The sequence below is a fragment of the Scyliorhinus canicula genome, chromosome 12 (assembly GCF_902713615.1).
Source record: "Scyliorhinus canicula chromosome 12, sScyCan1.1, whole genome shotgun sequence".
Taxonomy (NCBI): Eukaryota; Metazoa; Chordata; class Chondrichthyes; order Carcharhiniformes; family Scyliorhinidae; genus Scyliorhinus; species Scyliorhinus canicula.
The window spans coordinates 133741292-133762696 of NC_052157.1; the positions used below are offsets into that span (position 1 = coordinate 133741292).

Below are 21405 nucleotides of genomic sequence, written 5' to 3' on the forward strand. Positions count from 1 at the left end.
TAAATAAGATTCAAGAGGGTGTTTGATATATTTCTGAATTTAAAAACGGGTTAAAGGGATGTTGCGAACAGGTGGGGATGTGGCTTTGAGACCAGAAAGAGATCAGCCATGATCTGATTGAATGGCGGAGGAGGCTCCAAGGGCTGAATTGCCTACTTCTGCTCTTAGTTCCTATGTTCAAGACCTTATATTGAAGACCACCCATCTCCCTCATTTGAACAAGCTTTTGTCCACACTTGCTAACCTCTTTGACTAAGTGTCCATTGCTCCCATGTGGAGCACCTTTTCTATGTTAAGATGCCAATTTCCTTCTGTGGGCTGGAAGAAGGATGCATCGTGTTGAGCTGAACTGTTCAGCACCAAAGGTTAGCACCGTGAAGCAGTGGCTTCTCTTTCTCTTGGCTCTCAGGCGCTGGCACTCGGCTTTGTTTTTAATTCCAATGCGCTGTTGTCCCTCACAGGTGGTTTACCTGCAGGGACCGGGGTGGCTGCGTCCTGTATGGGCGGGGAAGGCTGTCAATCAGGAACACCGGACCAATGGGAGGCTGGCCACGGCGGCGGAACTGCCGCCCCTCAACATCCGGTCGCAGCTCGCTGACGGAGTGAATGGCGCCTGAGGCCTGGTCACCGATGAGGGATTAAACATCCGCTGGCCGCGTAGCTGGAGGGGGTCGGTTAGGCCGCTCGGGGTTAATTCTGTGAGTTGGGTTTTGGGGGTGTTTGAAGTAAGGGGGGGAGGGATTGCTGCTGCTTGCCCCGACTGGGCCCGGGTTGCGGCCTACTGGGTTTGCATTGTGGCGCTTGGAGGGATTTCCTGCAGAAAGGACCGCCAGCAGCCCCAGGATCTCAGTGCCGACGCCTGGGGAGGGGGAGGGAAGCGCAGCTGTTCAATCCTTATTCTCCCTCTTTTTTTGTTCCTTTTTCCTTGTACCTCAATTACCATGGAAAATAATGGCATGGCCCTCCCTCCTCAACAGAGTCAGCGTGAAACACGGTTAATACTGGCACATGTTTATATCATCTCGGCCAGTGGGAGAAGATTGGTCCGAACAACTGAAAAGGGGAATTGGATCTCCACTTAAAGTTTGTGGGGGGTGGTGGGTGGTGGGGGGGGGGGGGGGGGAATGCAGATCTAAGGGCTCTATCAAGGCAATGGGACTAATTGGTAGCAAAGCTAAGTACTTGGGAGCTGGAAATCTGCAGCAAGAGAAAATAATAGATCAGGCAGAATCTGTCTAGAGAAACAGTTAATGTTTGGTGGTTGAAGACTTGTCGGGACTCATTGGCTTCTCTTTCAAAGGGCTGGAACAGGCAGGTTGGACTGAATCGCCATCTCCTACGTTTCATGATTCAATTTTTAGTAACGTTTTCAGAGTAGGTTCTAATCTCCCTTTCAAGTATGCCATTTCTTAAATTATATTTAATTTGGTGAATGGAACAGAAGAAAATTGAACCAAGTCTTAACATTGTAAAACTTCTCCCTGATAAAGTTGAAAAGTTTTCCTGAAATCCTGGTATCCTCTAAAAGTTAGGGAGGTTATGGTACAGCAACATGCAAGTAAACTGTATGCTCTGCTGCCACAAGCATACTGGAATTTTGCAATTGCTTAGCCCATTTTGTGCTGGGCCTTTAGTGAGTTTGTGTGTTTAAATCAGTGCTTGGTATGCATATACTCGCAACTATGTAAAGCTAACAGAATAAGATGTTTGCTATAGAATTCCTACAATGCAGAAGGACATTTGGCCCATCAAATCTGCATTGACCCTCTCCCCTGCCCCATCCCTGTAACCCCCACCCAACCTGCACATCCAAAGTGCAATTCAGCAATGCTAATCCACCTAACCTGTACATCTTTGGATTGTGGGAGCAAATCCACTCAGACACGGGGAGAAAATACAAACTCCACACAGTCACCGAGACTGTAATTAACCCTGGTGTCTGGCACTGAGGCAGTAGTGGTAGCCACTGTGCCACCCTGCTGCCCACTGACTATAAATGTTCTATTTGGTGGAAAATTGAAAGGTATTTTTTCCCTCAGTGGAAGTTAATAAAAGCAGAATACTGCAGATATTAGAAACCTGAAATAACAGAAAATGCTGGAAATACCCAGACGGGCAGCATCTATGGAGAATGAAACAGAAGGAACATTTCAGTAAATGTAACTTGTACTTTGTCTCAAATACCATTATGCTCTTGGGGGTGCTGGGCAAAATAAGTTAGCTGATATTTATTGGTTTTAGATACCACTGTACAATATTGAAATTTCATATATATATATATATATATATACACATATATATAAAAACAATGCATGTGTTATAAAAACAGTTGAATCAGCCATTCTGTGTCAAAATGTTAACATAAATGGCAGTCACATGAATGACCAGTTTGTGTTTTTGGTGCCATTGTTCTCGAGAGGTTTGTTGTCCAGGACACCAAAAGAACTGCACCCGTCTCCTCAAATTGTGTTGGGTTTGATGTTACTCATTCAAAGGACAATGCAGCACACTCTATTCTGCACTACTATCAGATGAAGTTATCAACTTTGATTTCATGGTGGAAGTCAAATCCACAACCTTTTAGCTCGTGTCCAAATGCAAGGAACGGGATGTAATAACTGGGAATAAGAGTCACATGAAAAATGCTCATAACCATTTTCTCCCCAAAATATTGTTCAAAACTTCAGTTTGCGCATTCAAAAAGATCAGAAGAAAAGTTTGAAAGAGATGTTTCAGGTGGCATGGCGGCGCAGTGGTTAGCACTGCTGCCTCACAGCGCCGAGGTCTCGGGGTCAATCCCGGCCCTGGGTCACTGTCCGTGTGGAGTTTGAACATTCTCCCCGTGTCTGCGTGGGTCTCATCCCACAACCATAAAAGATGTACAGGATAGGTGGATTGGCCATGTAAATTGCCCCTTAATTGGAAAAATAATTGGATACTCTAAATTTATTTTTTTTAAAAGATGTTTCAAGTATTAGCAGTTGCAAACATGGATGTTAAAGAAAATTAGTAAAGCATCTGCTGCATGCATATCCACATAATTAGACAGCGAGGTCCCAGGTTTGATCCCGGCTCTGGGTCACTGTCCATGTGGAGTTTTCGCATTCTCCCCGTGTTTGCTTGGGTTTCACCCCCACAACCCAAAGATGTGCAGGGTAGGTGGATTGGCCACGCTAAATTGCCCCTTAATTGGAAAAAAGAATTGGGTATTCTAAGTTTTATTTAAAAAAAAAGATAATTAGACAGTAGTTCTGGTATACTCGTGTATTTATCTGCGCATCAAAGGAGATTCTTTACTGAAAATGTAAATTCTCCTGTTCCTTAGATCTGCAATTGTAGATTATATATGGTGGATTGCCGACCCAATTTGGGAGAAAATGAATATCAATATGTGAAGACCTATTTGACATTTAATGAGAACCAGTTTAATTTCCATCGATCTTCATGTTGCCACTGGTTTGGAATGTATGTCATTACAATCGGAGTAAAAATTAACCCTGTCCTAGCCACCTATGCACATAGCATCTCGTGCAGCCGGGGGACATTTCTGTACAGAAGTTATTTATTAACTTTTCGGCAAGCAAGTGTATGGATGCTGAATGTGCATGGCCCAAATTATTTTAATTGGGAATACCTCACTTATAACATCTTGGCAAAGGGCAACTCACCATAATCCATCTGCAAATTATAATTCTTCATATGTATTTGTAGATAATTAAATAAATTAAACCCTGTCTTTTTCCTCAGAACCTACAAAAATGGCAGCATTTCAGTATAGGGCCGCACCTGGGCCCAATCCAGTTCCAGTCCCTGTACCTGATTACATGTCTGAGGAAAAACTGCAAGAGAAAGGCAAGAGATTTCTAAATTAATGTGGTTGGTTCTGATACAGAAAGTGTATAATTCTGAATGTATTAACCTGAATGATTTCCCCATCATAATTGAAGTACTTTGTTAAAATGTTATTTTATGTTTTGTATACTGTTGTAGGTTGATAGTGTTCACAGGCAAACCATAATGTCTGACGCAACAGCTTGCTCTCTTCTTGGCGAAAGGGGAAAGTGCAAGACAATAATAAGATACTTTGCTTGGAAAATGCCAAAGTAATGGACAAATTACGTGTGCATGGGTTATTTGCTCAAGATTTTGATTTTTGCTCATCCTCTAACATAACTTTTGAATTTTTAAAATTAATTTATGGGACATGGACGTCACTGGCTAGGCCAGCATTTGTTAGCAATTGATTTAAGTCACGGAACATTTTTTAAGGAGCTGTGACACTTTTTTTGAGATGGTTGTTAATCATAACGATTCTAGTGTCACCTCATATCATAATTTTTCATAATTTTTAATTGTTTTTCCAGCCAGGAAATGGCAGCAACTTCAGGCTAAACGATATGCTGAGAAGAGAAAGTTTGGTTTTGTGGATGCTCAAAAGGAGGACATGCCCCCTGAGCATGTCCGAAAGATAATTCGTGACCATGGTGACATGACAAACCGCAAATTCAGACATGACAAGAGAGTCTACCTCGGGTAAGAAAATTAGTCAATATGTCGAACAATAGCAGTTGTACATTGAGCCTGATATTATGCTCTGCGATTCGATGCTCATTGTTTTGTTGTTGAATTCTGCTTTTTACTATTTTAAAGAAAGCATTAATCCATTTTTGGATGATATTCCAGAGCATAACAACAGTTTGCTCCCCTCTCCGTTGAAGAGAAAAATGCAAGACAACAGTAATGCAGGGAAAGAAACAAAATAACCAACATATATCTTTACTCCCAAGTTTTGATTTTTGCTCATACTCCAACATTAATTTTGATTTCAATAAAATAATAATAATTTATAGGACGTGGGTGTCGCTGGTTAGACCAGAATTTATTATGTTGTGACACACTGGGCTAGTGCCCAGTCAGTTCTAGCCCCACTTGACCCGGAGTCACAACATAGGTAAAATTCAATATTATTTAAAATACCCGAGATCCTTGGTTGAGCCCAGTAAGCTACAGTCGCCAGATTTGTAGTTTTACACTTTACAACACAGTAACCTTTTATTATGTACAGTATCATAATTAAACAGCCAGACATTGTAAATAATTTTAATGTATGCTTGCACGGTTATTGGATTTGCCTTGATCTCCCGTGCTCATATGTTAAGTAACTAGGTTTGTGCAGAAGACTATTGTGAGGAACAATTTGGTTGGAGGTAGGGGGACTGAGGTGGTAGTGCAGGAATGAAGATCTGAAAGCTATAATGACTGACAAAATTGAACACGTAGATATTGCATTAACCACCTACTATAAAATTGCAATCCTGAAGCCCTATTTTAATAGTATTTCTGGTTTTGGTCTGTCTTTAAATGACATGTTGGCTGTAGATTCTAACTGTTACTCCATGGGCTGGTTTAGCTCACTTGGCTAAATCGCTGGCTTTTAAAGCAGACCAAGCAGGCCAGCAGCACGGTTCGATTCCTGTACCAGCCTCCCCGGACAGGCGTCGGAATGTGGCGACTAGGGGCTTTTCACAGTAACTACATTGAAGCCTACTCGTGACAATAAGCGATTTTCATTTCATTTCATTTCATCTAAAATTCTTGCTGGTGATGGGAGTCAATATGTTGGGATGGAAGGAGGAATTGAATTAAAGACTGCTTGAGTGAAGTGAGACTTTCGGTCTTTTTCAGTTGCATCTATACAAAACCAAAGAAAATTTTAAATTTCTATATTCTCGTGTTTGTAGTAGTAATAGCTTTTTTTACATATGACAGTGAGTAAATTCCCCAAAATAAATTACAGGTTTACTTGTGACAGAACGTATTACATTTATCGCTAGAAATCTTATAAATTATATTTGAGTTTATTTAACAGCTTCAAATATACCTATTCTCAAAACTTTCATGTCATTTTGTATTCCAGTTTAAATAATTGGTATGTGCAAGCCAGTTATAGCAAAATATGACACTTGTCTAAAATGTTACGGCAATTGTTTATCCGAGGAATTAAAATTGATGATTTTTTCCCTAACATACCATGTAAAGTGTGTATTATTAACATAAATCATTAATCTTGCCATAACAATGAGGCTGTTTGACTAAGACGAATATTTTGACAATTATCTTTTTGCCCCTTCCAGTGCTCTGAAATACATGCCACATGCTGTTCTGAAACTACTGGAGAACATGCCCATGCCATGGGAGCAGATCAGGGATGTTTCGGTTTTGTACCACATCACTGGTGCAATCTCATTTGTTAATGAGATCCCATGGGTTATTGAACCAGTTTACATATCTCAGTGGGGGTAAGTAAAATGCTGAATTTTTTAAGAGCTTTCAACAAAAGTGTATCAGCGTTTCTGAAGTATTTTGTGTTTTGCCCATAAACATATCAGGATCAAATTAGTTGATACAAGGATGATCAATTTTGTGGCTGCCATTTTTTCCACAATTAATGGTACATGAATTTTGTCAAAACATCAGGACTCAATACCTTGTATTAATGATTATACTTACTGATTCCAAACCCTGGATTTCAGTTGAAGTTGAACATTGGGTTCTCAACAAAACATACGGTCTTGCATTCAGCTTTAAGAAACAATCTGCATGGATTTTTTTTATTCAGAAGATCATTTTCCATTGTACTAGTAGTAAAATTTGTAGTTAAAAATAAATCCATGAAGCATGTTTCCTGAATTAACATTTACTATCTCAGCAGAATTATTTTTCACTATGTTCCATGGCCACATGATAATGAGTTGCATTTATCATGGAGAGGACATTTTAGTAATGAAATGCATTAAGAGTCTTTTCTCATTAGAACCATGTGGATTATGATGAGACGTGAAAAACGTGATAGACGACATTTTAAGAGGATGCGGTTTCCTCCTTTTGATGATGAGGAGCCTCCACTGGACTATGCAGACAATATACTTGACGTGGAGCCACTCGAAGCAATTCAGATGGAACTTGATACGGAAGAGGACGGACCAGTGGCTGAGTGGTTATATGATCACCAACCACTGAAAGACAACCCAAAGTAAGACTTTGAGTCTTGTACAGTGCTTTGATGTAATAAAAGATTAAAGGGGGGTGGCATGTGGCGCAGTGGTTAGCACTGGGACTACTGCGCTGAGGACCCGGATTCAAATCCCGGCGCTGGGTTACTGTCCGTGTGGAGTTTGCACACACTCCCCGTGTCTGCATGGGTTTCACCCACACAACCCAAAGATGTGCAGGTTAGGTGGATTGACCATGCTAAATTGCCCCTAAATTGGGGAAAAAAATAATTGCATACTTTAAAAAAAAAAAAAAAAATTTTTAAGTTTGAAGGCCAAGCAAAGTAGCTAAATAATACGGAAACAATTGTCTGATTTTAAGTTTGAGAAAGTACATTTGGAGAGCAATGCAAATTAAAATCCAGCTGCCAGAAATGTTATGAACATAGATTAATGAAAATGATATCAGTTGTTGTAAATGAACAGTTACCTTTGACAGGTAACAGGTTCAGAAGTAGAGGATAAACAGACTGTCTGTTATTTTCCATCCTTCCAAAAGTGCCCTTTGTCAATTCAGGTGAAAAGAAAAACTAGTTCACAGAATATTTTTGAAAATTCAAAATTTTTCAATCGCTAAACAATTACGTGCATATAGATTGTTTCATGATTGTTAGTGATCCCTCTTTGCCTGTAATTGGCTTCCATCTGAAAAAGAAGTGATCTTGGCCCTATTGCTCGATTGAATGTTAATCCATAGCCTTTTTTCTTTAGTTCTATATGAGTTGATGTGTTGGCGTTTAAGAGTAATAATGTTTGACAACCTTGCCATTTGGTGCAAAAAAAAATTGATGTTGACAGATTTAAATTAATTTACTAGGCTTATTTATTGCAAGTGCAAAAATTTGTCAGTAGGACAAAATTGTGGGAAGAACTAATGTATAGAAGGTCTGGATTTTGTGATATATAGTGGCGGTCGCTGTCATTACTCCACTGAAACTAACAGCAACTTCAGAAATTCACACTTGGATAGAATAACGAGGAAATCCAAAGTTGCTGTCGGCGATTCTGCACTCTGGAGGAGTGCTGTTGAGGTCCCTCAACAACCTTGAAGCAATCGGTGAATTGACAAAAACTGGGGGGAAAGTTGCACCTTATTGAATGAAGTGCAACTGGGTTTTTAACTGTGTATTAAGTTCATCATTACTGCTTAGCACCCTCGCTGACCGTGAAAAGGTAATTCTATATTTGAGAAATTTGAAATCTCTCCATTTGGACAAAGTCCAGATTTTAAAAATAACGTGTTTGACTTGATATTTGAGCTTCGATTTAAACACAATAAGCTTTGATTTAAATTCAATTATTTATTTTGTTACCCAATTCAAAGTGCTAATAATTTGTGGTTTTTACTTCCTGGTTTGCTGTCTGAAAATAATTCAGTGTGATAGCCTGCTTGCTGACATCACTGCTGGTCCATGTCCCTTGATCCCCTTAACTTGCCACTAAATTTAAACTACCATTGGGAAAAAGAAAGCTTCCAAAGCTTTGTGGGAAGTTTTCTTTGAGGTCAGCAACAAACTCCTTTGCCACTGACCACAAACTCTAGCTCATTACAAAATGCGGTAAAGCCCAATTCTTTCTGTCGCCCACAGAAGTAAAATACAATTTTTTTAAAAAAGATTTTTTTTTTAGCAGTTATGGTCCTACTTCATCATCCGCTAGAAAATAGACATGAGGGCATTCTAGGTGAGGACAAAATTAGGTTTCGTGGTGATGCCTCCATGATCTAAAAGCATATTAACATTTTAACTGTTTGGCTTGCATGTGAAGATTGACCACTAATGAAGTACCAGAATATTACTGGAACCTCTGGACTCTATTCTCAAATTAAACGACTCATTTCAGGAGAGGAACATGTTGAGGGTGATTTTAAAAATGGCTCTTTGTTACTTTTATACCTCATTATTAGTAATGAAATGCTCAGCGTCAGTAACTTTGATTTTGTGAATGCCTTTTTTCGTCTGTTCTATAATTAGAAGAATTGCTTTGGATTAAAGCTGCTTTGTTGAAATAGGAAAATCTTAACCCATTCAACTACATATCCGTGTTCAAACATCACAATTCACTATAATATTAAGGTTGTACACTGAGAAAGTGTTTGAATTGAGAATTATTTTGTCCCAATTTAGGTATGTGAATGGATCTACTTATCGTCGCTGGCAGTTTACTTTGCCAATGATGTCCACTCTTTATCGCCTGGCTAATCAGTTGCTAACTGATTTAGTGGATGACAACTACTTCTATCTGTTTGATCTGAAAGCATTTTTTACTTCCAAAGCTCTCAACATGGCAATTCCAGGTGGACCAAAGTTTGAGCCTCTAGTTCGGGATGTGAATCTACAGTAAGTACTTCATTTGGAATCCTGTGTCATGATATTAAGTGAACAGTGAATTTAGGAGCTTGCCATTGGTATTTCTATTAAGTTGTACAGTGGCTCACTACAACCACTGAATGCTTATGAAGGTGACCGGAGAATGCTGCACTAATAACCATTTCGCTCATCACCTTTTTTCCTACACATGAACCATCTAATTTAATCCTACTTTCCTGCTTGTTCTCATCTGTAACTGTTCAGATATTTATTTTAAAATTATTTATGCACTCCACTTCATCCAGTGTGTGCGAGACAGTATTTCATATTCTAACTACCCTCGATGCAGGCATTATTTAAAACCTTCCCATTAACTTTTCTTACTATTCACTACCACTTTACTGGCCTGCAGGCACAATCTTCATAAATTATCAGTTTTATCATCTTGACTTTAGTCAGCTCAGCCTTTAACCTTCCTGAATAAGTCCGGATTGCTTTAGTCACGTTCGTAACCTAATTTTGATGAAGCTATGCCTTTTCATTTGTGTTTTCCCTACTGCTTTTATATCATTTCTATAGTAGGGTGGCCAAAACTGCATTGTACTCAAAACTGCAACTAAATGGAAGCCCTGCGCAAGTTCAACATTACCTCCTGTACAAAGTCAAGGATTCCAATTTTTATAATGGCCTTTTCACTGTTTCAATCACTGGTGTACCTATATGGCCAGATCTTTCTGTCTCTACATTTGTAAAATTTTACCATTGAATCTGCATTTTATTTCCCAATTGATGACTTTGCATCCTCTTGCCCAGTTAATGTATTTGTATACAGTAAATAAGATGAATCTCTTTTTTAAAAACAGATTTTTCAGGTTTTTCTAGGATTACTTTTACCCCTTTGCTTTCTTTCCTCCAATTGTCCAGCTATGTTGTCACGTTTCTCCTTTCTCAATTTTACATGCTAATTATTACATTTGCTGTAATTTTCATAAGGTGGTATCTTATTAAATGGTTTTTGATTGTTTTAATGTTTATTAGTGCAGCATTCTGCGGTCACCTTCATAAGGTTTTGCACATATTTTGTTGACTGAGTAAATACGTTTGCAGCATAGAAATGAACTGATTTCACACTAACTACTGTACATAACTAAGCTTGTCATTGTTATGTAGTAATAGTAAGCTAGAAAAGTGTAAGCATTATGCATTAGGACACAGTGTCATGGCGAAGCTATCACTATAGAGTTATGTCCCAGCCTAATTGATTCCTGATCTGACCTGCGCCATACGGGAGCTTTTCCTCCTGGCTATGGGTTGGGAATAGGTGGCTGGGGAAATCAGAAGTTGAGCTTTGCATCTCCTTTTCAAAAAAAGTGAGAGAGTTCTGCGTTTTGACTCGAATGTTTTTTTGAGATCGCTTGGCTTGCGCTGGGCTATTTTTAAAAAGCAGGAGATCAGTACTCTATGAATTTCATGATATGCAATTGGTTTCCAGTTAAATAATTGAAATATAGCTTTGATCGTTTGAATTTTGTTTGCCTCCGTTAGGGATGAAGACTGGAACGAATTCAATGACATCAACAAGATCATCATTAGACAACCAATCAGAACAGAATACAAAATAGCATTCCCATACCTGTACAATAACCTACCCCATCATGTTCATCTCACCTGGTAAGTAGCCAAGTGTAAACCATTTTATGCCTGTCCTAGATTTAAAATGCGTACCATAAGTATATACATTTCCTGATAAATGATATGCATTTATCAGTTAGGCCAAAAGAATAGAGAATTTTTGAAACACCCATCGTCAGTAAGTTTTTCTGATCTGCAATAATAGTTCGAAATGTCCAGGCTTGTAATGGGGTGTACCCGAAAGAAATGCTCGGGCGTGCCCCCGGAAGTCCCCAGCCAAGGATTGCTGGGAAGTTCAAAATTCCACTGGAAAATTGGCCTGGAAATGGAAGCATCCAAAAGTATGATTTAAATTGCAAACTTTGGGTGGTTCTGCTTGTCTTGCAGCCCACCTACCTTACAAACTTTGTTTTTCTCTATCTTCTGAATGGCTTCTTTATGGCAGCTAATGCTGGGGTGTGGTCTCCTTACTTCTGCAGCCCTTAACTGAGACCCTCAGCCTGCTGCCCTACACAGTTCTTGCCCAGCCTTTGTTGGCGTCAGGCGAGAAGGGATCAGCTTTCTAAGAAACTAGGAAGTTTAGGCCCAGTATTTCATTGTAGTCCCTTTAATATTACCGCTTGATTCATTGTGGCTGCTGATATAATTAATGATAATTTGCAATTATATTCTTGGGTTATTTATTTTTATATTTAAAAAAACAAAATCACCTGCGCATCCTCATGATTCCTTGTAATCCAGTCTGTCTCAAATGTTATTGTTATTTGCAGCAAACAGGCAAATGTACTTTTTTTTTCTTTGGGAAGTGCATTAAACTGCTGTCGAAATAGAGGTTTTTGTACCTGAAACTGATTCTTTTCACCTGGCAGGACTGTCTAAATCAGGTTTGAGTGGCCTCCGTTGAAACTACCTTGCCTTAAAAGTTATGCAGACATAGATAGACTTGGAGAGTAGAAAATTAACTGATCATTGAACTGTTAAATTATGAAAGAAGATTTGACGTATAAAATTCTCAGTGGCTCGGTCAATAAAAATATGACTGCATAATACTGAGCAGAAGGTCTCAATGCTTCTGCTGATTAAGCAGATTTTGGTTAAGATAGGAGCCTGGGTGTGAAATTGGCTTTGTGTCCCAAAGGTTTGGAGGCCAAAGTAAGTCATCTTTCTTCTGATTGCAATCCAGTGAACTTTGTTGATAGTGGATTTATATATGGGTGTTAAGCAATGGTATGGTTGGCGTTGGTGTGATACCAAGTGATGAAATCGTCCTCGCAATAATTACAGTCTTGATTTGCACTTGGAGAGTAGTCCTTTTCACATCCATGAATCTGTTCCCCAACAGAATCATGTATTCTAGAGGAGGGGCCTGTTAAATTTGATGTTTGCTGTTATATCAGTCTTCACGTAATCTTTTATTTGGATTTTAGGTACCACACACCAAATGTTGTGTTCATTAAAACTGAAGATCCAGATTTGCCAGCGTTTTACTTTGACCCGTTGATTAATCCAATCTCTCACAGACACTCTGTTAAGGTAATCAACTCTAAACTAGCATAGTCTTGCTATTGCAATTAATTTATGTTTTTTAACCAGTTTAGTTGCAGAACTACAATAAACAAAGGATTGTCACATGCTTTTGCATTTCATTTCAGAGCCAGGAACCACTACCTGATGACGATGAAGAGTTTGAACTTCCTGATTGCATGGAACCATTCCTGAAAGAATCTCCTTTGTATTCTGATCATACTGCTAATGGCATAGCATTGCTTTGGGCACCAAGACCTTTTAACTTGAGGTCTGGAAAAACAAGGAGAGCACTGGACATTCCGTTAGTTAAGAACTGGTACCGTGAGCACTGTCCAGCAGGGCAGCCAGTCAAAGTTAGGGTTTCTTACCAGAAACTCCTGAAGTACTATGTACTGAATGCACTTAAACACAGACCACCCAAAGCACAAAAGAAAAGGTTGGTTGAATATTCTATAAGTTTGTTTTATTCAAAGACTGGAAACCAATGCAATGAAAAATTCAATATTCTGCATCTGTAACCTATTTGTTTAATGACGAGTAAGTTGTCAGCTTTGATGATTCTGAGGATCAGTGATTATCTTTATTAGTGTCACAAGTATGGTTACATTAAAACTGCAATGAAGTTAGTGTGTAAATCCCCTGGTTGCCACATTCCGGCGGCACATGTTTGGGTACACAGAGGGAGAATTCAGAATGTCTAATTCACCTAACAAGCACGTCTTTCAGGACTTGTGGGAGGAAACCGGAGCCACCCGGAGAAAGCCCACACAGACACAGGGAGAACGTGCACACTCCGCACAGACAATGACCCAAGCCAGGAATTAAACCCGGGTCTCTGCCGCTGTGAAGCAACAGTGCTAACCATTGTGCTACTGTGCCGCCCATGTAGATAATAATGGTAGAGGAAATTCCAGGCTTGCACAGAGACGAGGGAGAAAAAGACCAAATGATTAGCAGTGCTGGTGCAAAATAATTTGTTTCTTAAGCAAATGATAAAGGCTTCAGGGTCTTTGATTGCCTGACACTTGTCTGTTATTTGAGGACCAGTGCGCAGCTTGATTGCGCCCAATTCACAAAGGAAACTGGATTGGCCTTGTCATAACCTTTCTAGTCCTAATCACTGAATAGTGTTAATTGCATAACAAATCAACTGTCCCTCCTGGATAAAACTAGTGAATGGCTCCTGTACAAAATAGGAGAGAGTATTATTCCTTTTTGTGACATAGTGATAGATGTTGATGCTGGAGAATAGAATATTTTTTTCTGTTTTGGTCATTCAATCTCAATAGCAAGTACTCCTTTGCATGGTATAACACTTGTAATACATGGCTGGTAGAAATGCTGAATGTAGTTGTTTCTACTCTGATCATATGCTGGCTAAATGTGCCATTCTTACCTGCTTATATTGGACCTTTACGGTGAACAGAGCTACTTGTATTATCTCATCTCACTTCTTATGGACTTTGTTCAAGAATGGTTTTGCAATGAACAACAACTATCTGCTGGTGTTCACAATCCTATTGCTGAGTTTTTTAAGAATATATCATACTATCTTAGTCAGATGGGCAAACAATTCCCAGTTTTAATGGACACCAACATCCTGTAAATGTGTTTGCCCGTCATGTCTTAGTTGTCTGGGAAAACAGAAGGGCCCGTTTCCCACGTTGGTTCAAGGCATCTCCTGACAATGACGCAAAAGTGGTTCACGTCCCTGGCAGAGAAATATCCCAGGGCTGGCCTGGCCTCTTATAAGGTAAAATAAGCTTTTAATTGGGGAAGAAAAGGCGTTGAGGTTTTCGTTCTACTCTCAATTTAATGCTTATGTTTCACTATTCCTATTTCAGGTACTTATTCCGTTCGTTCAAATCAACAAAATTTTTCCAGTCGACCAAACTTGATTGGGTAGAGGTGGGCCTCCAGGTGTGTCGCCAAGGTTACAACATGCTGAACTTGTTAATCCACCGCAAGAATCTGAATTATCTGCATCTAGACTACAACTTCAACCTGAAGCCAGTCAAAACCCTCACTACTAAGGTAAATATGATCTTGAGCGCTAGTTCAGCTTTTTAGTAGAGTCTCTACAACTGGCAGTGCAATTATGATTTGGAGGAGACCTGGTAAACTCAATCCGACACTGGATAATTGTATTTTTTAAAAATTTCAGTTGATGAATATTAAAGCTCTTTTAGAATTACTGCAATGGACAGTTATTTTTGTCCTGATATCCGTTGACCTGTTGGACTTGTTTTTTTTAACACTTAGATGGTTTCTTTTCTTCTATTGAAACTATCTAATTAAACTGCTATGAATTTGGGTCTTTGCTATTGAAACCACAGCACTTTATGTTGCGGCTCTATTACTCTATGGCTCTAGGCAAAACTGTTTTTGGTAAGTTAGAAGAACAAAAATGTTCTCTTTACTGTAATTTGCCTGAATCAGAATTCATGTTCATACAATGTAATCTTAAGAGAGTGGTTAAAATAAAATTGAAATTTGTTATTTGTAACCACTAATGGAATCCCAAAGCTTGGCTCCATTTTTTCAAAACATTCCAAAGTACTTGTGCTTTTATAATTCGGTGAACTGAGTTGAATTATCCTCCTAGATAGTCTCTTCAAACAACATCAGCTTTGGCTGAGTGACAACACTCTTACCTCAGAATATTGATATAAATTTCAGAATAGAGATTTGAATGTGCCATCTTTCAATGCAATGTTAAACCCATCTTTCTTATTAGACTAAGGATTCAATGACACTCCTTGTTAAGAGCAGGAAAGTTCTCCCAAAGGCCAACCATATTCTGTCATTTATATTTTCTGTGCGCAACCTGCTGCTCACAGACATCACATTGGCCATAAAGCCAGGAGGTTATGAAAGTTTGTTTTCTTTGAATGAAAATTATGATGTTTCAACTGAAGGTGCAAAAGTAAATGTTGAATGATTCCTGTGGTTATTAAAGCCAGTGTAGAAAAATTACCAACTTGTTCATTTTTACAGGAACGTAAGAAGTCCAGATTTGGCAATGCGTTCCATTTGTGCCGTGAGGTGCTACGCTTGACAAAGCTTGTTGTTGACAGTCATGTACAGTACAGGTTGGGGAATGTGGATGCCTTCCAGGTACATCAATTTAAATTTGAAACTTCTGTAAATGCAGAAACTACTTCAAGTATATTGTGCACACACTTATCATTGCTTGAACCTATGTCTTTTGGTCTTACCTGGGTCGTTAAGTATGTTCAAGGCTGTGATAGACGTATTCTTAATCAATAAGGGTATCCGGTTATGGGGATAAGGCAAGAAAAGAGTTGAGGATTATATCAGATCAGTCATGATCTCGTTGAATGGTGGAGCGGACTCGATGGACTGGCCTGCTTCTACTCATATGTCTTATGGTCTGAACTAGGTTGTTAAGTTAAGTGACCTTCAGGGTTTTGAATGGAGGGCAGCACTGTGACGCAGTGGTTGGCACTGCTGTCTCACGACGTAGAGGATCTTGGTTCGGTCCCGGGCTGGGTCACTGTCTATGTGGAGTTTGCACAATCTCCCCATGTCTGCATGGGTCTCACCCCCACAACCCAAATATGTGCAGGGTCAATGGGTTGGCCATGTTAAATTGCCCCTTTTTTTAAAAAAAGGATTTTGCAAGGAAAGTTTTAATTTGGAAATAATACTCATAAAGAAACTAAATTCCAAGATTTCTATCTTGGAATTGCTACATTATATATATATATATATATATATATATATCACAGTGGACGAATCAGTTATTAGTGTACTGCAAGGATCTGCCATTCGTTGATTATCATGAAATAGACTAGAATGATTCTATTGGCAACACACGCAATCACTTGAATGTATTAACGCTATAAAAATAATTTAAATGGAATACAAGTTATTCATTTCTATAATTTAGTGTATTGGATAGGAATCAATGTACGAGTTGAGCCTACCATTCTGGGTGTGTATTTAGGCTATGACTAAGAAAATAGTTTTGCACCCCTGGAGCAGTTATGTTGCATTTGAGCCTGAGTCTAAATCATAACATTGAGCAGGACTCTGGATGAGTCTAACCTCTCTCTCTCTCCCTCTGTACCAGCCTCCCCGAACAGGCGCCGGAATGTGCGACTAGGGGCTTTTCACAGTAACTTCATTGAAGCCTACTCGTGACAATAAGCGATTTTCATTTCATTCATTTTCTCTCTCTCTCTCTCTCTCTTTCCCCCCTCCCCCGGCCTAATATCCAATTTACACTATAGAGATTTTGTGTACATGTGCACAAAAATGTGTTATATAGATTAGGAACAAATTACTTCTTGGCTCATTTTGAAATAACTAGACTCTGAATCTATGAAATTAAATTTGATTTGTTTTTTTGTCACCAGTTGTCAGATGGATTGCAATATATCTTTGCACATGTTGGACAACTGACTGGAATGTACAGGTATAAGTACAAGCTGATGAGACAGATCCGAATGTGTAAAGATTTGAAGCACCTTATCTATTACAGATTTAACACAGTAAGCAGTGTTTTATATAACTGTTTAAGTTTGAATTACAAAAACGTGTTATGTTACCATTGTGAATTTTAATGGAGCTGGGCTTGATCTGTCCGAGATCCAGGGTGTTGATGTGATTTTAATTTGTTCTTATAATATTGTTAGCAATTTTGTGATGTTTTGATAAAACATTTTGAAAAATGTCTTTACTTCATTGACCCCCATCACTGCCTATCAAAATCATACTTTTCAGTAACTGAGTATAGGTACTGGTTTTCCTGCCTCGACTTCAAATGTTTTGGCAAAAGATTAATATGCCTTTGTTTTTTCGTTCTTCTCCATTTGGAAAAGAAATGCCACCTTCCAGGCTACGGTTGTTCCATAAAGGTTAAACTCTCCATTTTATTCAACTCTTTCAGAACATATTAGGGCAGTATTCTGTACTCCCAAGAAACAGTTTTAAACCTAGCCTGTGTACAAAATATAATGTGTATATTTGGTATTATGTATGTACTTTTAAGATCACAGCTAATTTGCTAATAATTGCTCCTGTTGTTGTTTATTTTATAGGGGCCAGTAGGCAAAGGACCAGGCTGTGGATTCTGGGCTGCTGGCTGGAGAGTGTGGCTGTTCTTCATGAGGGGTATAACTCCTCTGTTAGAGAGGTGGTTGGGAAACCTGCTTGCCAGACAGTTTGAAGGTTAATAAAATTTTTGTCTTTAGAAAATGTAGCTTTCACACAAATTCCGAAGGGGAAGCCTGGTTGAATGGTTAACCTATTTTATCTCCTTCCTTCCTGTTGACAGTTGTAAAACGTTCACTCTCAATTCAATGTAATCTCCAACTTTTCTCAACCCTCCCCAACTAGGTCGACATTCCAAAGGGGTAGCTAAGACTGTGACCAAACAGCGTGTGGAGTCTCACTTTGACCTGGAGTTACGGGCAGCTGTTATGCACGATATCCTAGATATGATGCCTGAAGGAATCAAACAAAACAAGGCCAGGACAATCTTGCAGCATTTGAGTGAAGCTTGGAGATGCTGGAAGGCAAATATTCCTTGGAAGGTATGTACTTGAATAATAAGCCCATTAATTAATACTTGTAAACAAGGATATGCTGTTGGAGAATATTTTCTCAGACGCTAATACTTCTGTGTTTTGTAGCAGTAATTGAATAAAAAATAGGATAACTATTTTAGTTTCAAGATGTTTCAAGATAAGGGGATCAGGGGTTATGGGGAGAAGGCAGGAGAATGGGGATGAGAAAATATCAACCATGATTGAATCGGTGGAGCTGACTCGATGGGCCAAGTGGCCTAATTCTGCTGCTATGACTTATGGTCTTATGTTGTCTGAATAGTGTTGTCCAGGCAAGCACAGAATCCTTGGCCGTATACAAGTCTCACATGTACTTTTAAAACATCCACGCCTCGCCTTTCTCCAATAGTCCCTTTGCAATTGTAGAAGTCTTTCTATGTTGTTAAGTTTGCCAATATCAAATATGGAGTCCTATGCTTACCCCAAAAAATGTCATTATTTATGGGACTGATAAATTCTTAATTTTGGCTCGTGTGTTTAAATGTAACATTTTTGTGCTCCGTTCAACTTCCAGTTTCTCTTATTGGTGAAGCTGTTGGGATGGGCATGATGTAATTTTTGTTCAAGAGTTAATTATAACCTCTGATTTAAACAAGAGTGCGCACACTTTCTTTTGTGTGCATTAATTTAGTAGTTGTCTTATAGTTTATGTGTAATTATGTGGTTTAAATATATAAGAAAATAAATCTCACCTGAGGCTTGATATTGTTCTAATAGGTTCCAGGTCTGCCAACTCCAATTGAGAACATGATCCTTCGGTACGTGAAAGCCAAAGCTGACTGGTGGACAAATACTGCTCATTACAACAGAGAACGTATTCGTCGTGGAGCAACTGTAGACAAAACTGTGTGCAAGAAGAACTTGGGTCGCTTAACCAGATTGTACTTGAAGGCAGAACAGGAAAGACAGCATAACTACCTGAAGGTGAGCGTGGATGTTTTTGAAAAATATTAATTTGTTTTGCTGAACATCTTTAAAATGTAATATGAATAGCTTATCATAACCTTCTTACTGATTAGTAAGAATGTCAATGTTCGAATTACTGCGTTTATATCTACTACTAATGGTCAAGAAAATGCTGTGGAAAGTTATGGTGTTGCTTCTTAGTATTTTACAGTACTGATGTTTTAAATAATTACATCAAAATGTGAGTATTTCAATAATCTTAGTTGCCTTCATTTCTTAATGAAGTATTAATAATAACCTAAGTGTGGTGAGATTTTGTTCATTTGAATAACAATTTCTCGGAAAGCTTAAGAATTGTCAACAAGTCTGGTCTAATTACTTGGAAGTATTAAAATCTTTATCTCTCGGCTAGGATGGTCCCTACATCACTGCTGAAGAAGCTGTTGCCATCTACACCACCACTGTGCATTGGCTAGAGAGCAGGCGCTTCTCTCCAATTCCTTTCCCCCCTCTTTCCTACAAGCACGATACAAAACTTCTGATCTTGGCTCTGGAAAGACTTAAAGAAGCTTACAGGTAAATGCGCATACTTGAGGGTAAAACTGAAAAATTAACAGATTAATGTGAGACTTGGCTTTATTTATGCCTGGCAACATGTGCTGAAATTTAACAGTTTTAAAAGGAATCAATGTTCTTTGATATTGTGCACTTCATTTCAGTGTGAAATCAAGGCTGAACCAGTCACAGAGGGAGGAACTGGGTTTAATTGAACAGGCCTATGACAACCCTCATGAGGCTTTATCCAGGATCAAACGACACTTGCTCACACAGAGAGCTTTCAAAGAGGTTTGTGAAAATATAAATTCAAGATTGTACTAGCCAGTTCCAAATAAATGCATACTGTACTGCATATAAACATTTTCACTATCTTCAAATTAATTTTCTTTTAAACCTTCCTTCAATGACAGGTTGGAATTGAGTTCATGGATTTGTACAGCCACCTGGTGCCAGTTTATGATGTTGAACCATTAGAGAAGATCACTGATGCTTACCTTGATCAGTACTTGTGGTATGAAGCTGACAAGCGAAGGCTATTCCCTCCTTGGATTAAGCCAGCTGATACAGAACCGCCTCCATCACTTGTATACAAGTGGTGCCAGGGTACGTTCATCTTACCCATTAAAACTTGCTGTTTACAAGTAACTGTCATCAAAATAACAGTCAAAATGTATATTTGGGTTTTCAGTTTCTACACAGTCAATTGCTCATTTAGTAAAATTAATCAAAGCAGTTATGTATCATTTTATTTGTGACCTGTTCCATAGAGTAGTGCAGAAAAAAACTTTAAGATCATGGACCTACTGAATTGCATCTATCTGAAGGGATAATTAACCTATTAAGCTAAACCGATATAAAACTAAGGGCGGGATTCTCCCAACGGGAGTCTTAACTGCCGACGCCGGAGTAAAAACCGGAGTGTTTTACTCCTGCGCCTGTTCCCAGACCCCTATTCTCCCCCCTCCGTGGGGCTAGTAGGGGCGTTGTGCGGTTTACGGGGGCGGGGCCTCGGCGTGGTGTCAGAGACCCGGTGCCACGTAAAAGATGCGGCGCCTTGGGTTCCGCGCATGTGCAGTTGGGCCGGTGCCAACTAGCGCATGCGTGGTTACTTTGCGGAGCGCTCCGGCCCCTCACCAACATGGCGCCGGGGTTCTGGGGCTGCCAGGAAGTAGGACCGGGGGGGAAGATGCTGGCCTGCCAATCGGCGAGTCGCCAGACCCCATCGGAGGCCCCCCCCCCCCAGCCTTCGCGATGAGTACCCGCTGGCAGTGACCAGGTGTGGGTGGAACCGGCGGGACTCGCCCGTTTACGCTCGGCCCATCTGGGCTGGAGAATCGCCGCTTCTCCAGGCAGCCCGGCGCCATTCGCGCGGCGCCTCTTTCGGGGGTGGGGGGGGGTGGGAGAATCGCGTGCGGGTGCCAGGCGTCGTGGTGTGATTCGTGCGGTGCCCCAGCGATTCTCCCACCTGGCCGGGGGGGGGTGTTGAATACCGCCCAATATGAATTGATTTATTTTAGAAATCTATACGAACACCATTTGGTTAGTGTTAAGATTTACCATCATTTAATGGTTTCTTAACAGGCATCAACAATCTTCAGGACGTGTGGGAGACAGCTGATGGTGAATGCAATGTCATGTTAGAGTCCAGATTTGAGAAGATGTATGAGAAAATTGATCTGACTTTGCTGAACAGGTTGCTGCGTCTCATTGTGGATCACAACATTGCTGATTACATGACAGCAAAGAACAACGTTGTCATCAATTATAAGGTATGCGTAGTTTCTAATATGCTGATTGTAAAAAATATATTTGTTCGCAGCATGTGGG

At 39.6% G+C, this 21405-nt stretch overlaps 1 protein-coding gene across 1 annotated transcript in view; it reads left to right on the top strand.

The window, feature by feature from the left end:
• The first annotated feature begins 543 nt into the window (after positions 1-543).
• prpf8 (pre-mRNA processing factor 8) overlaps positions 544-21405 on the top strand; it is a 43293-nt gene continuing 22431 nt past the window's right edge. The window contains exons 1-19 of the mRNA XM_038814202.1: positions 544-698; positions 3748-3852; positions 4365-4533; positions 6135-6299; positions 6815-7033; positions 9179-9391; positions 10907-11032; positions 12421-12526; positions 12646-12956; positions 14365-14554; positions 15518-15637; positions 16903-17037; positions 17587-17716; positions 17885-18081; positions 18832-19038; positions 19433-19596; positions 19740-19866; positions 19989-20181; positions 21160-21347. Coding sequence (XP_038670130.1) covers positions 3759-3852; positions 4365-4533; positions 6135-6299; positions 6815-7033; positions 9179-9391; positions 10907-11032; positions 12421-12526; positions 12646-12956; positions 14365-14554; positions 15518-15637; positions 16903-17037; positions 17587-17716; positions 17885-18081; positions 18832-19038; positions 19433-19596; positions 19740-19866; positions 19989-20181; positions 21160-21347 — 3054 coding nt within the window. The 5' untranslated portion in view covers positions 544-698; positions 3748-3758. The remainder of the gene's footprint in view (positions 699-3747; positions 3853-4364; positions 4534-6134; positions 6300-6814; positions 7034-9178; positions 9392-10906; positions 11033-12420; positions 12527-12645; positions 12957-14364; positions 14555-15517; positions 15638-16902; positions 17038-17586; positions 17717-17884; positions 18082-18831; positions 19039-19432; positions 19597-19739; positions 19867-19988; positions 20182-21159; positions 21348-21405) is intronic.